We start from the raw sequence: 15,642 nt of genomic DNA, 5'->3' as shown, positions 1-15,642 counted from the left end.
TAGTTACTATGATTAACAAAATGCATTAATCGTGTACAATTTTTTATTGCAATAATAAGTTATTTATTAATTAGATCGTATTTACTAGGAAGAGTCCCTACGAAGTAAAGAATAAAGACCTGAGATATGCACGTAACATAAAATAAGCTTATAACCAATACGCGCGAATTAAGCGCCACCTATATACGCAAATTTAGAGCCACAAAAGAGTACAAGTTTTTCGCAAATCCGACGGAAACTAACTCGGGTGAAAAGTTTTAATTATGTCCTTCTACAGACATTTAACTTCAAACGCTTTGTAAAATTTACAAAGATTGGTTTATTAGTTAATGCCTTAAAATCAACAAACAATAAAACTTACTTTCGTTTTCATAAATTATTTGGGATTAACTACATCAACTAATACTGTGTTTGTTTTGTTATAAACAAAAGTCCTGTCTAGAATTTGAAGTATGGCACAGTATGCCTGTTGCCGGTGGAAATAATCACAGAATACTAAATATGTAGGTATTTCTATTTTAGCTCAAAATAAATATTTAATAAGGATTAGATAAATATTTGACGAGGTATATGAGATAAAATAAATATTAATTTTTTTGCTTGATATTGTTAACGGCTACAGTAGTAGATGCTTGAAATACTTTGAACAATTATGGAACTTTATTTATTGTAGTTTTACATATTTTGTTGATATACTAATAACCAATATGTTGAGAAAAACAATTACTTTATTATGGTACGCATCGATATAATTACTTATATTCGAAACGTTTGGGACTTTGATATTGGAAAATTAAAAGTTTAATCTTGTTTATGGCTTGTTTGTCAATTGTCAACAACGTCACGTTACGCTGACAGTGAGTGATTGCTGCGTGGGCTAGTATCCTTTGCCATATTATAAAACGAAGGAATAAAAAGAAAATGTCAGTGAGTGATATGTATGATAGTGATAGGTGATTGCAATTGCGGGTTTGTAATTTTTAATTTGCTTCATAACGTAAAATAATGATTAAGGAAATTTGATAGAGGTAGCCGCCTATTGTCATTGAATATTAGAGGTTTTCTTACATAAACTTTGGTAAATCCTGACTTATTATAATTACTCAACGCAACCCATGGTAAGAAATATGATTTGTGCTTGTATAATCAAAATTGTAAAAATTTACATATAGGTATCTATTGCATTTTAAAAACAAAAGTTTTAAGTTAATAATTTTTTATGTCTTTTGTATTATTTAGTAAAATTTACACTTTAGTTGAACTTTACCTCTTTGTGAAAAAATAATTGTTTATTTCCTACGAACGCAAAATGCAAGAGAACACGTATAATAGAAAAATAGTATACCTGCAATAGGTACCTATATTTCTTTTTCATGTTAAAACACGTATTCTTAATAATTCAGTATACAGGAAATGTGTTTGTTTTCTTTTTAAGAAAATAGTGTTTAAATAAAATTCACCTTATTTTGATGTTTTCAGTGACAATGGAGTATTGTCCACCTAATGTTACTCTTTGGGAAGTGTGGGTTGATCATGGCATATCACAATGTTTTATGGAGACTATTTCTGCCATTGTTATTGGTAGTTTCCTTATTGGATTTGGTATTATTCAGATTGTTATGTACAAAAGGTAAGATATTTCTAACATAGTAAATTAATTTTTATTTTAAAAAGGAAGTAATTTGATTTGTCACCATGAGAATGCCATAACATAGGTAGCCAAAGAATATCAACTATACTAATATTAATATATCAAATGTTTGAAGACATCAATCTAATTCTGTAAATAAAATATCAAATAAGAAATTTATTTAAAATTACATCATACATTTAATCACATCTTTATCTCTTATGGGGTAGATAGAGCCAACAGTAATCTAATGACTGAAAAGCTATGTTCAGCAGTTTGACTTAATGAGGCTTTTGTTAAGAGTTAAACCTAAATTAATGGGACAAAATTTGCAAAGCAAAAAATAAACTTAGCAAGTAATAGTACCAACATGACTTTACGTTTTTAAACATACATTTACATAAAATTACATCTATGTCCCTTGCGGGGAAGACAAAACCAACAGTCTTGAAAAAACATGTCCTATGTTCAAATTTTTTTCTTAATGATAGTATTGAGATTCAAATAGTGATAGGTTGCTAGCCCATCGTCTAAAAGAATAATCCCAAGTTTATAAGTCTATCCCTTTGTCGCCTTTTACGACATCCATGGGAACATGAAAAATGGTGTGGTCCTATTCTTTTTTTTTAAATTTAATGCATAGGATATTTGTTTCATTTATACAAAGAAGATACTCAAGTTATTTGTGAGTAGCTTTTACCTGCCAATCTGTCCTCACATAAGGTACTCTATTTCCTTCACCAAACTACACAATGTACATGCAAAATTTCATGTAGATTGCTTTAGCAGTTTAGTCATCAAAGATAGACAAACAAACACTTTTACTTTATAATATTAGTATGGATTTTAACTGTCTGTTCATGAATCATGATAATTAATAAAGACAGACCTGATAAATTCTCCCTTTTTTATCTCTATGATTAATCCCAGACTAAGACAGACACAGAGAGAGTAGATTAGACATACGTGTTGTCAGCATTTATGAATAACCCACTAAATATGAACAGCTTACATTGTATGTTCAATATTTTGTAACAACAGATGATGATGAAAGAAGGGCATAATCATAATCTAAACTATCTTACTTTTATATCTCTATAAAAAAGTAAGTAAATGTACTAGAACAAGCAGATTTATTATAGATATCCTATAAATAAGATTGCACCAAGGTCTGATTCACCATAAAAGTATACTGAAATCTTTCATCCCCTTTTATTACTCCTTCCCCCCCCTTTTTCGTAATAAAAAGTGTATATTCTCCTTTGTATGTCGTAAAAGGTGACTAAGGGATTTTAAATTATTGACACTTCAAATTAAAAAAATGGTCCCAACACATGTTTATTCAAAAACAAACAGGGAATCGTCATGACGTCATTACATTATTGATATCAGTATTGCGCAATATTGTGTCATCGTCATTCTCCTGGCAATTGTCACAGTTGCCTCTTGTCTCGGGAAGAGCCCTGGGATTCTCTGGGTAATAGATATATGACCATATAAGGCGTGTATTGCGATTTAAAATAATGTCCCTTGCCTTCAAACTACAAACTTAGAGCCCTTGGCGTTTTTCGCGCGTCGTCATCACAGCGTCGACGTAGCAGTAATGTGCATCATACAGGTGGGCTTAGGCACTAGCAAGAAGACGACGCCCGAAAGACGCCAAGTGGCCTTGGAGCCCTTAGAGCTGAAAGTCGGCTATTGTTTGATTATTATCTAAATTTATAAAAGTGGACATTGATAAATATCAACGCACAAGCAAATCCGCCGGGTTTAGAGATTTCAAATTCAATTAGGTTTCTTATGTGGTCTACGGTTGCAATAAAGGTGGTATCACACTAGCGGCTAACGACAATGCTCACTAGCGTGATAAATTATTAGGATAATTATAACGCGCTAAAGTGGGTGGCTACACTTGCACTAAACAGCTAAACCGCTAGACCGATTCGAATAAAACTTGGTATGCAAAAAAAAATATAGTTAAAAATCCGTATTCTAAAATAGGATACTTCTTTTTCAAAAATCAATCCCTATAATACTAGAATGGGAGGTGAAAGTTTGTATGATGCTACCCGTGCGAAGCCGGGGCTGTCCGTTAGTCAGTATTTATGAAAGGCCAGACGTTAATGTCAAATTATCGTGTTAAGTCTTGGCTAAACCTACGATAACGTCCATTATTGCGACAATAAATGGCATTTCTAGTTAGTGTGGCCCCAGCATAAGAGAGGTTTCCCCGAAATCCTGCGGGACGGGAAATTAACGGGGATCTTTCGCTTCATCAGGTGCAAATGGGGCTTAAACTTATTTCAGATACAGCTTGAAAGACATGCTAAAAATCAGATTTTTGGCTTCTTTTGGTGATATATGTATCTGCAGTGTAGTTTGTGTCGCCGCTTCTTTAACATATGCGCTTTGAAGCGGTAGTATATATAAAATTAAAATTTAAGTGATGTGACACCAATAAGTGATATCTGGTATCCAATTTTGAAAATAAATCTTTTCTATTGTATTCTACATACGTATATCCTTTTATGTATAGACGTCGGTCAGTTACAATTTTATTATATGTATGTATGTTGTAGTTTCAAATAATGTTATTGAGTTTTGTCCCATATCATAAGGAAACCTAGTAATTATTTAAATTATGTAACTGGATTTATTTTTAACACAGTGCCCTTCTATAATAATTGTAATAAATGCCGTTTAATAATTTATCAGCAGCTTATCAAACAGTGTTTATGTAATGTCAATTAGGCCCCTTACGCCTAGTCACGTAGGAGCGAGAGATAACAATAGGCGCGAACTTGCAATTTGACAATTATCAGTTTTATTATCTCATTGAATTCTGGGCTACCTAAATCTTATCAGAAAGAAGTAAGGTAAATTTAAAAATAGACATGACATAATTTTTCGTCCACAATTAAAACCAACAAGCTTTTGTTTACAAACAGCTTGTATCTCCTAAACCGTGATAGCTAGAAAGCTGAAATTTTCACAAATTACGTATTTCCGTTGCCGCTTTGACAACAAATTTTGTCTACAAATAAAAACATTAAGGGTGGTATCATACAACTTGTATTCTTCGATTTTTGCTCAATGTTAATAATAAAATTAAGTTGCATGTTACCTTTCAATATAAAAAAAAATATTAAATAAAATAAGGTTAGTGTTAAAGGAGGCACAATGTTAAATCCAACAAACGAAATTTTTTGAATAGATGGTACGTAACTATTCGTGCGCGAGGCCAACCTTGGTCGGTTTTTTTAATATACAGACTTTTAGCTATTAATGAAGCCCCAACGTTCTCCCTCTCGCGTGTTGTCCATTTTCAACCAACTAGGCCCAGTTGCCTTGTCCTCTAGCTTATGTTCTGGTTTTCTGTTTACTGTTGATTTTAGTAATATTTTATTTTACCTAGTTACCTGCCTAACGTCAACCTTCCTTGGGAATGCAGTTGTTGCACATTTTCAAATATTTACAACCTTGGTCGTCTCTTGCGTCCGTAACCTGCCTGATAGTATTCTCAGATGTCTACTCTTCATGTACCTACTAGAGGGGAGCCAAATACAACAAAGTTGTACAAAGTGCATAAAAATCTTTTAGAACGGGGGAAATATCATATTTAATCACCACATCTAATGCGTGCAATCTTAATTGCTTTCAAAGGCTTGTACTGCTATAATTTTAATCACTTATCTGCGTTTATTGAATAGGTTACGTTATTAAATAAATAAATTAATAGGTCATTCTTCGTTAAACAAATGTCAGTTTAACAACCTACCGTTTTATTTATATATATTCTTAATATACAAATTAACTTTTTTCAGATATGGAACTGAAGTATTAGATGTCAGGTCGTCGCGCTTGTTTGGGGTTCAGCTGTTTTTCACGCTATTTGTACCAGTTTTGGCTGTAACACGGTTTATACTGCAGTCATTTGTATTCAAAGGTGGACATGTCTATGGTTATATGGTGAGTTCTTCCCAATGAAACTGCACACGCTTATAAGGAAACAAAATGTAGTCTATAAATATTATAAAGCTTTCCTATTTTCTCTGCCTGTGTATATGCGGTTATCTCGGAAAGTTGTGGATTTTGCCCTGTTTGAAATGTTGGTGAGAAGTTTTGTGAGAAAGATTTATATCTATTATTGCTACCGGGTCGTTAGTATTTAAATACAAAGTGTATGTACGCTTTCGCATTTGCGCCACCTTCAGTATGTGAGGCGGCTTTGAACTGATATCTGTGTTCAATACTATGTATGTTTCTCACGTGGTTTAATTTGAATTTCTACCACTAAAATTAATCCTGATCCCGGATCAATTACTTCGAGGGCCTTCCTTAGCATAATTAGTTATACATCTTCATCTTTGAGTTTGTATCCATTGCGTCTTACTTTAAGAGGACCATGGTCTACCCATGGCAACGAAGCAGCGGCAGTGGTAAGTTGAGGTAATTTCGTGGAGCCGTTAAATTAGACGTCTGTAACCCTGCTATACCAGCTGATTTGTTTTTGTGGTCAAACAGAACTATGCTTATTTGGACTCTTATTTTTGTTTTCAGGTTGTAGCTCTAGTGATAAATGTAGTAGTGTTTCCTCTATCGGCCTACCTCGCAATTTTGGAGAGGCGATACCTACTACCCTCGGTGCCTCCGAGAGGCCATGGCTTCGTGTTATTGGTTTTCTGGGCTCTGATATTTGTGTCAGAGAATCTGTCATTCCTGAATCTCAATAAGGAAGGATGGTGGTGGGGATTGAAAGAGTGAGTACAAATTATTGTTTCGGTAATATAACCGAAATATATCTTTTATATAAAATATATATTTTATTTATTTTGTTTGTAAGGCAAAATTACTTAATTACATATATAATCAAGATATTCACAATTATTACAACGATTGTCACTTTACACTAAATTGTTGTTATTTAGCAAATTTACATGGCTGTGCAGGGTAGCGTGATTTTTTTATTAAAACGTTATTATACAGATACGATCGCATAGCATGAAAGGCGGACTTCCGAAAACTAAACACATAATATACCAGATAAATATTGTTGTGTTATGAAATTTATTGTATTTTTGGCTATTTTTTATTTTTAATTTTGTTTTTTAGTCTCCAAGATCGCCTAGAGATGGCACTCTTCGTCGGCCGATATGTATCCTGTATGATAATGTTTATACTTGGCCTAAAAGCCCCTGGAATCATGCATCCGAATGAGTACTTCAGGGTAGACGATAATCGCAGAATACCTCCGCGGGTAAGTCCAAAATATTACAAGAAAATAACCAAATTCTCTTAAATAAAACGCCTTATAAAGATATACCCTAAATAAATGTGCGGTTTGTTGATATACTTTGAACCTCCTCTGAACTCAACAGAACACACAGAGAAAGTATCAGACAGGTGTGCTATTGTTTTGTGCTTAATACTGTTATTAAGTTACAAAAATATGAAAATTTCCTCTTTTTTTTTTTTTCGGGTAGGCTCTCAATGTGCAGTGCTCTGTTGTTCGATCTGTAGCCACACTCATTAGTGCTTGACATTTAAAAATTTACCACCGCAGTTTTTGACGTTAGTCCGTCATTTTCAATTTCGTTATGATTTTATATTATCAGTAATAATTATTTATATTTTTGTGTAATTAGGTTAAGATGCCATGCCCGTTTCAAAATCATTGTGTAGATACTGAGATAAAAATTAAAAAACAGGTGATTGCTCACTAAATATTCTTTAGGATACGAGAAAGTGCCTTATGATTTAAAATATGGACTACGCACTCGCCTGCTATTCACCACCTGTGAGACATTGTTTTGACCATATCGTAGGGGGAATTCAATATAAAATGCAACGAAAGAATGAATGATATCTATATTTTATGTATTTCTTAAGGTTTTAAATCACTCTACTAAAAATATAATCTCTCCCCGCGTCACGTTAAAGATATAAAAAATAACTTAGGTTTTTGAAGGAAAGTTATTTAAGCTTGCATGTACTTATTTAGATTGGGATCACACATTTTCTTTTATAATAGTTATATCTTTTATCTTAACTTTATAATTCTAATTAACGCGTTCCAAATTTCGTCAACAGGATGAAAACAGGTCAACATTCCGCAATGTATTCAGCAAACTGCGCACCCTGCTGCCGTTTCTTTGGCCGCGCAAGAGTCTGTGCCTGCAGATCTACGTGTTTATATGCATATTGGCTCTCATCGCCGGCCGCGTAGTTAACCTTTACGTGCCTATTTATAATAAGCTGATAGGTATGTTCTTCATATTTTATATCCTACGTAGTTATGTCTATGGTGAAAATTCCAGAAAAGAAAATGAATATATTTTGAGTAAACCACATACCAGATAGATAAGAGGATCTGGTCAATATATTGCTGGGAGTAGTTGGCTCAATAAGCTCAAGAATACATACTTACATCCAGCATTCGATGAGAATGTGCTGATTAACATGAGGAATATATTCACTATAGCCAAATAGCTGAACGTGGCCATTCAGTCTTTTCAAGACTGTTGGCTCTGTCTACCCCGCAAGGGATATAGACGTGATCATATGTATGTATGTATGTAATATATTCACTTCTGTTTCCATATCATGGACTCACAAGTTTTTACAATTATTTATTACACAAAAATACTATCGGTTTCACTAGATATGCTTATTTGAATAATATAAAGTTGCGAGGAAAGTACGTTCTTTGGGTCGGTAATTCTGTTTTTGGATGTATTTTTGTTGTTGACCAATTCTTTATCTACCATTGTTTCTCTTTATACGATATTTATATATCAACAGAAACCAATGAGTGTCATTTCGATACCATATAAACTTCTGTAATGCTGTATAATAAGTATATAGGACTCATCATAGATTAGCTCTAACGTAAATCAATGTTCCTGCCTCCAGAAATCAACTGGACATGCTAATGAAGATGAATCGTGAGCTCTGTTCTGATGATGAATCATTTGTGATTATTTAGTTTTTGTATTAGATGATTTATATAGATAACTATATAGACAACTATAGCCCGCAGCTCCGCCTGGGAATAGCGTAAAATCTCGTTAATTCGGGACTTCCTGCGACTGCGTACAAAATTTCAAGTCTTTAGACCCAGCGGATTTGGCTATGTGTGAAAGTCATCAGTCAGTCAGTTTATGATTCAGTTATTCAGAAGCGCAATTTTTTTTCTTGATTTAGTGGACAGCTTATCCATACCGCCGATGGTGTTCCGTTGGGACCTCGTCGTGGTTTACGTGGTGTTCAAGTTCCTGCAAGGCGGCGGAACCGGCGGAATGGGCTTTCTGAACAATCTGCGCTCCTTCTTGTGGATCAAAGTGCAGCAATACACTACTAGGGAATTACAGGTATAGTAAATCGTTACCTTTTATTAATCCTTATTAGTGTAGGGTCACATATCTATAGATTATGTTCAGTTTTTTTACAGAATCACCAAATTATTCCACACCCATTTCTAGGAGTAAACAAGGCAGAGGAATCGGCCTGCAAATGCAAGCGCAAATCTAGGTCAGGTAATGGGAACGATTATCTGTGCTGTATGGGTACGATACTCCCACCCCCAAACCTCCTCCTCCAAGAACAAACGAAGGCAGACGCCATTCATTTTAGCGGCTTGTTTAATATTTTATTTCTCTTAATATTTCAGCTAGAATTATTCAAACACCTCCACGAATTACCTCTGCGATGGCACCTCGCTCGCAAAACCGGCGAAGTCCTTCGCGTAATGGACCGCGGGACGGATTCCATAGACAACTTGCTGTCGTACATTCTTTTCTCTATAACTCCGACTCTGGTGGATATTATAGTGGCAGTGGTGTACTTCGTAACTCAGTTTAACGCTTGGTTCGGACTGATTGTCTTCTCGACTATGGTTTTGTATATAAGTGAGTGTTTGAAATTATATTTTAAACAAATATTATCAATGGTAATTGGCAAAATTACAAATTATTTTTTAAAAACGGCTGTATTTAAATACTCTGGGCTCATCTCAAGAGAAACGATGCAACAGGAAATACCGTAAAGGATGATAATTTGGCGATTTTTTAATAAACTGTGTAAAAATAATTTATTAGACTCGCAAAAATCGCCTTCTGAGAGGGTTCACTGAATCTTAATTAATAAGTCGGATGATCTGATTGCATCTTCCCTACGATATAGATCAATGGAGACCAAAAGAGGCCATTGCCCATCGTGGCACTCAGCAAAATATAGCCAAATAAAAAAAAAGAAACAGTCGTGAATTCTACTGCAACATTTTTCATAATTTTTTTCAGTTGCAACGATCGCCGTAACGGAATGGCGGACAAAGTATCAACGGCGTATGAACTTAGCTGACAACGAACAGAAGGCGCGTTCGGTCGACTCTTTGCTCAATTACGAAACTGTCAAATATTACGGCGCTGAGAGCTATGAAGTTGTGTCTTATAGAGAAGCTATTGTTAACTACCAGGTTTGTATCGTTTATTGATATATTAGATTACTCTTAGTACTTTTAAGGTTAGTACTTTTTAATCTACCTCTAATCAAAGATCCGTAGAGATTTGCTATATTCAATTATTTGTCAAAGCAACCGACTTAAGAGGTTTAACTTCCATTTGAGCAAAAATATATAATATTGTAAAGAGTGTAAATATTTGAATGTGTATTCTGTCCGGAACATGATATCCCAGACTAAAAGTAATTTAGTAGTTAGAATATTACTACCCATACACTCGTATCATTCCTCTGTCTTTAGTCCTGGTTGCATACGAAGCGTCACCCTCTGACCGCAACAACCTTTGCATAAGAACCCAACTCATATTCGATCATGGTTTCCCATGAATTTAAACTGTCAGTTATCAGGTTGCAGGTAGGTCCGAGCGGCGCCGGAAAATCGACAGTGACGCGTCTTTTGTTCCTATTTGTCAGGTTTTTTAAAGAATGTTTTTTACAAAATAGGTAAATATATTGTTTTATTTTTTTTTGTTCACAGAAAGAAGAATTTAAATCTCTCATCACATTGAACATGCTCAATACAATGCAGAACGTCATCATTTGCAGTGGTAAGTAGGTAATAATAATTATACTTGAAAATTAAATTAAAAATGCTAATAATATCACCTGGTTATCAAACTTTATATTTGGACTTGGAAGTCCTATTGCTCTTTCAACAAAATATATGTCAACTATTTAGGTGCTTACAATTAATATAAAAAACTGATAATAACAGTTGGTTAGATTTCAAGATAAATAGTCTCTTCTAGACTTATAATTTGATATCAAAAAGCTGATTATAATATTACCTTGACATTAACTTTCACTACTAAAAAAGATACGAACTGTCATGTATGAAATGTATTTTTCTCTTCTCTCAGGTCTACTTGCCGGCTCTCTGCTGTGTATTTCTATGGTCACCAAATTTGAGTTGACTGTTGGTGATTACGTACTTTTCGCCTCTTACATAGTGCAACTCTACGTACCGCTTAACTGGTTCGGTACTTATTATAGGTAAGTGATTTTCTGTATCTATAAATTTACTAGTCTTTACCGAAGATATTGCTAATAAGTCTTAAACTCGGGATAATAATCGGACAAATAGTTTTTATAAGTTTTTACAGTAGGCCTACCGTAACCCTAATTCTGCTGTTGTGATAGTAATATATAAAGACTTTGTTTTGGCATTACGTAATTAATTTATATCCACTTACAGGTTTTGCTCTACAACTTGGTCTTAAATAAGGATACCCACATTGTTTTAACCGTATTAATACATATGATCTGGATTCGGCGCAAACATATCAGATTAAGCGATAGATAATATAAAATGGTTTAAAACAGACACCGAGACAAAGTATTTATATATTTTTTTTATTTTAGGGCAATCCAAAAGAACTTTGTTGATATGGAAAACATGTTCGACCTGATGCGAGTGGATAGCGACGTGAAGGATGCCGTGGGAGCCCCAGACTTGTTAATTAGACGAGGTGGCATTGAATTCAAGCACGTTTCATTTGGATATGGGCCTGAAAAACTGATTCTTACTAATGTTAGCTTCAAAGTAGCGCCGGGCAGTACTGTCGCGTTGGTAAGTGGAGTTTGGTAGACGTGTTTTTCTTATATTTATTTATTTATGATTATTGTATGATAAATTGTGAAATTTGTGAAAAGGTATTCTCAAATGGAGAAACAAATTTTCAACATAATCTTTGGAAACTGATTCTCACACCTGAGTAACCGACTCTTACTTTGAGAAATGGATTCTCACATTGAGAAACTGATTCCCACTCTAGATAAACTGTTTACTTCAATTGAGAAATTCATTGTAGCTCCATTCATAAACGCTCAACAGTAGACTTTTACCCGTTAGTATATTTTATTACATATCCTAAAAAAATTAATCGTAATTTCATTTATTTATTAAGGTCGGTCCGAGCGGCGCCGGAAAATCGACAGTGATGCGTCTTTTGTTCCGTTTCTATGACGTGAACGAAGGCGCGGTGCTGGTGGACGGTCAGGACGTGCGCACGGTGACGCAGGCGTCGTTGCGCGCCAACATCGGAGTGGTGCCGCAGGACACCGTGCTTTTCAACAATACTGTCCGGTTAGTCAATTTTTTACTTTTATTCAGTTAGTTTTTCTTCCCAAAACAGGGACAGTAATGTGCTCAGTTTCTTCGTCGTAAACAAAAGTTGTGGCGCAAGCTGTTTCTCTTCCCGCGCAGATTCAAAACGTCAATCAAGGGGAAGGGTGATGGGCTAGTAACTGACACTATGTCTGAATCTCTATACCGCAATTGAGCCTTCCAGGACTTGCGACTATATAAAAACGTGATAAGTTTGTTTATTGTATTTGTGTTTATTATTATTCTCAGATATAACATCCAATATGGCCGCTTGACTGCAACCTCCGCTGATGTTATTTCTGCGGCCAAAAATGCTGATATTCACGACAGAATACTCACATTCCCTGAAGCGTATGACACACAGGTTAGTTTAAAGCTATAACTTTAAAGCTTCTTTATTAGATAAGGTGTTTCTCATTTGATATTATTTTTTTCAGTATCGATTTTATAAATCAAATATATTAATAATTCATAAACATATTTCTTAGGTTGGAGAAAGAGGGCTGCGGCTGAGTGGTGGTGAGAAACAAAGAATAGCGATAGCAAGGACCATACTAAAGGATCCTGCGATCGTTCTGTTGGACGAAGCCACGTCTGCTCTCGATACTAACACGGAGAGAAATATACAGGTTTGTAATAAAACTTGGAACTATCTGCCTTAATATATCCACTTTCCATTATGGGAAAACCTTTAAAAATTTATTCAAAAAGATAATCGAGCAAATTTCGAAGAAGTTGCACGGAAATTACAGTAATAATATGATTCAAATATAATCCCTATTCGGATGTGGACTACACTCAAATAAGTATAAAATTTTACCACGAAAAGGTAGTTTCTATAGTAAAAAACACAATATTTTCCTTAATAAATAAGGATTATTTTTACTTTATAAAATGTTATTAAATATTTCACCCTCAAGTCACGTGACAATGAACACCAATCAAAATTCGTGATGTCACGCGTTGCAATACAAGAATTTTCGCTGTCAAATACTATGGTGTTTGTTGATATTTGGATCATATTATTACCGTGATTACCGTCCGATTATCTAAGCCACGGAAATACTTTGTGTAGAATGAGTCTGTTCTTTTTCTCTTTCACATTCCGCTATTGATTCCAATCTTTGCCTTTTAACTGCTAATAGTCGAGTTGTTATGTTTTCGGTTCGTCTTTTCTATCGGGTTGACATGCAAACTTTCTTGGCACACAACCTGCTCTCAGTCTGATCTGGGATACTGTGCCCATCAAATGATATTCTGGATAATTCTCCATATCATTGGAAACTATAATAAAACTACGAAACATTGTTTACTTTATTTCTAACCTAAAAATTCGAGTTTTCGTCTTTGAAAACTTGAAGAGTTAAATTATTTTAATACAAGTAAATGTTACAAATATTATCAAACTTACATCAAAATGATCCTCACAGAAATACATTTTATTTTGTGTAGATACAAGTGCCGGATCCCGATGGGCCAATTTTTAGCATCGTTTTTGTACGTGGAACGTGAAAAAACAGTTTTTCAGGTGTTTTAATAGTTGTAATTTTACACTGCGGCACCGCACAATATTTATAAAATTTTGAATTCATATTATTATCACACAACTATGAAATAACTATTACATAACTATTAAATAAATAAATAAATAAACTAGATATTCATTACATACAACTTCGACAATATTTTATAACGCGTGACGTCACAGCGGCCGTTTGACAGGTATCCGCGTTTTAGCGCGAAATTTTAAATGGAATTTTAAATAAATTATTTTAAAGGTATTACTTCAAATAAAAAAATAATAATAAATAGTTTGGGTTATATTTGGTACTTATGCATGGTTTTAAACACTTTCTCAAAAATAGTCCACATCCCTATTCTGTCTGGAAATTAAGAAACTTCCACGGCAGCACAGCCACGGGCAAATTATAGTGAACATAATTTATTTTAATTTTTTAGGCAGCGTTGGCGCGAGTCTGCGCGAATAGAACAACTTTAATAATAGCACATAGGTTATCAACAATCATCCATGCAGATGAGATTTTAGTGCTCAAGGAAGGAGAGATCATTGAAAGAGGAAGGTTAGTAAAAATTTATTTACCTACCCTCTGTTTTTTCACAGATAGCCGGAGAGTTTACATTGTTAGCTATTGATATACCTTGATAAAAAACTGGACAAAATTAATTATATTTACATTTCTTGTCCTTGTTCCTATCATCATATTGTCGTGGAGTTTGCCATAGTAGACTAAGTGGTAGTCTACCTCAGAACGATCCAAGAGTATGATTGTTAGGTGCTAACAGAGAAGCGATTGCGAGTTGTCCTTTGTGACGAATCTGATCAAATTGTATCGTACATACACACATTTTATCACGTCTTTATCCCTAACGGGGTAGACAGAAATTTAAATTGAACTAAATCAGATCTCAGTTGATCTATATTCCTTTCCAGCCACGACACATTGCTAGCGCAAGGCGGTTTCTACGCATCAATGTGGCAGCAACAACTCGAAAGTAGAAACAGCAACAACATAGGCGAAGGTAACAACAACAACGTAGAAGAAACGCCGCCCACTCAACCCAACGGGGGCGGCGCGGTCAACCCTGGCCATGGGCACGGCCATCTTTAAATCTATTTTGCCCCGTTTAGGTATGTAATTCTCTATTTTTTAATTTTATTAACGACTTGAAGGAAACCAACCCATCCTCTCTTTTGAATGTTGTTCATAGATGCCAGATATCAAGGCCGGTATTACGCCACGTTTGACTGGGTTTGTTTTACTAAATCCATCATAAACTAAGCAATAGTTTATGATGGATTTAGTAAAACAACTGCGTAAATTACCTATTAGGACAATTTATTTAACACAAAATTAGGTAATTATAAATTACATATTTTTGTATGCTGTATTTAGCTTTATTTGTTATTTAATGCATGGTGCATTGGAGCTGACAGTAAAATATCTATGTTTAAAAATGTTTTTTTCTTCTTCTAGGTAATACGTTTATGTATGGCAAAATCTAGATGTGATATTTCTGGTGTGAACGGTGCTAGTCGGCGGTGGGCGTCACTAACCAATGAATTTGTCAATTTGTATGGACGCGACTGAATCTTTATATAAGTAGGTTCAATTTGGTACAATAAGTGCAACTGTGTGATGACACCTCTCAAACTCAGTGTTGATCAAGTTTTTAAGTTTACATTGTGATAATGTAAATAATCAAATATATTGTAGGTACATAGAGTATTAATATATTGTGATGGGAAATTATACGTGCGATTTCAGTGGTTATTAAACTATTTTCTTTTTTAATCACGTCTTTTATTTCAAGTATTTCAATCCTACAATTATCTGTTTATAAGAATTATAAAGAAATATAATATGGT

The 15,642-nt window shown here is 34.4% G+C and overlaps 1 protein-coding gene across 2 annotated transcripts; it reads left to right on the top strand.

Annotated features, from left to right (window-relative positions):
• Positions 1 to 833: 833 nt before the first annotated feature.
• On the top strand, positions 834 to 15,568 carry LOC106137976 (ATP-binding cassette sub-family B member 6). 2 transcript variants are annotated; one of them, XM_060947316.1, is made up of 18 exons: positions 834 to 969; positions 1,480 to 1,630; positions 5,455 to 5,599; positions 6,191 to 6,390; positions 6,743 to 6,887; positions 7,721 to 7,892; positions 8,834 to 9,000; positions 9,300 to 9,537; positions 9,928 to 10,103; positions 10,626 to 10,695; positions 11,008 to 11,140; positions 11,510 to 11,717; positions 12,055 to 12,233; positions 12,504 to 12,618; positions 12,743 to 12,883; positions 14,214 to 14,335; positions 14,707 to 14,904; positions 15,251 to 15,568. In XM_060947316.1, exons 2-17 carry the CDS (start codon positions 1,485 to 1,487, stop codon positions 14,882 to 14,884), a joined length of 2,535 nt encoding a protein of 844 aa, XP_060803299.1. In that variant the 5' UTR covers positions 834 to 969; positions 1,480 to 1,484; the 3' UTR covers positions 14,885 to 14,904; positions 15,251 to 15,568. The 2 variants fall into 2 exon arrangements, with proteins under 2 accessions (XP_060803299.1, XP_060803298.1); XM_060947315.1 differs by having other exon boundaries at positions 926 to 1,118.
• Positions 15,569 to 15,642: the final 74 nt, after the last annotated feature.

Source organism: Amyelois transitella, chromosome 13 (assembly GCF_032362555.1).
Source record: "Amyelois transitella isolate CPQ chromosome 13, ilAmyTran1.1, whole genome shotgun sequence".
In the NCBI taxonomy this organism is placed as follows: domain Eukaryota; kingdom Metazoa; phylum Arthropoda; class Insecta; order Lepidoptera; family Pyralidae; genus Amyelois; species Amyelois transitella.
The sequence above is the reverse complement of the archived record's forward strand: the minus strand, read 5'-3'. Positions and strand labels throughout refer to the sequence as shown.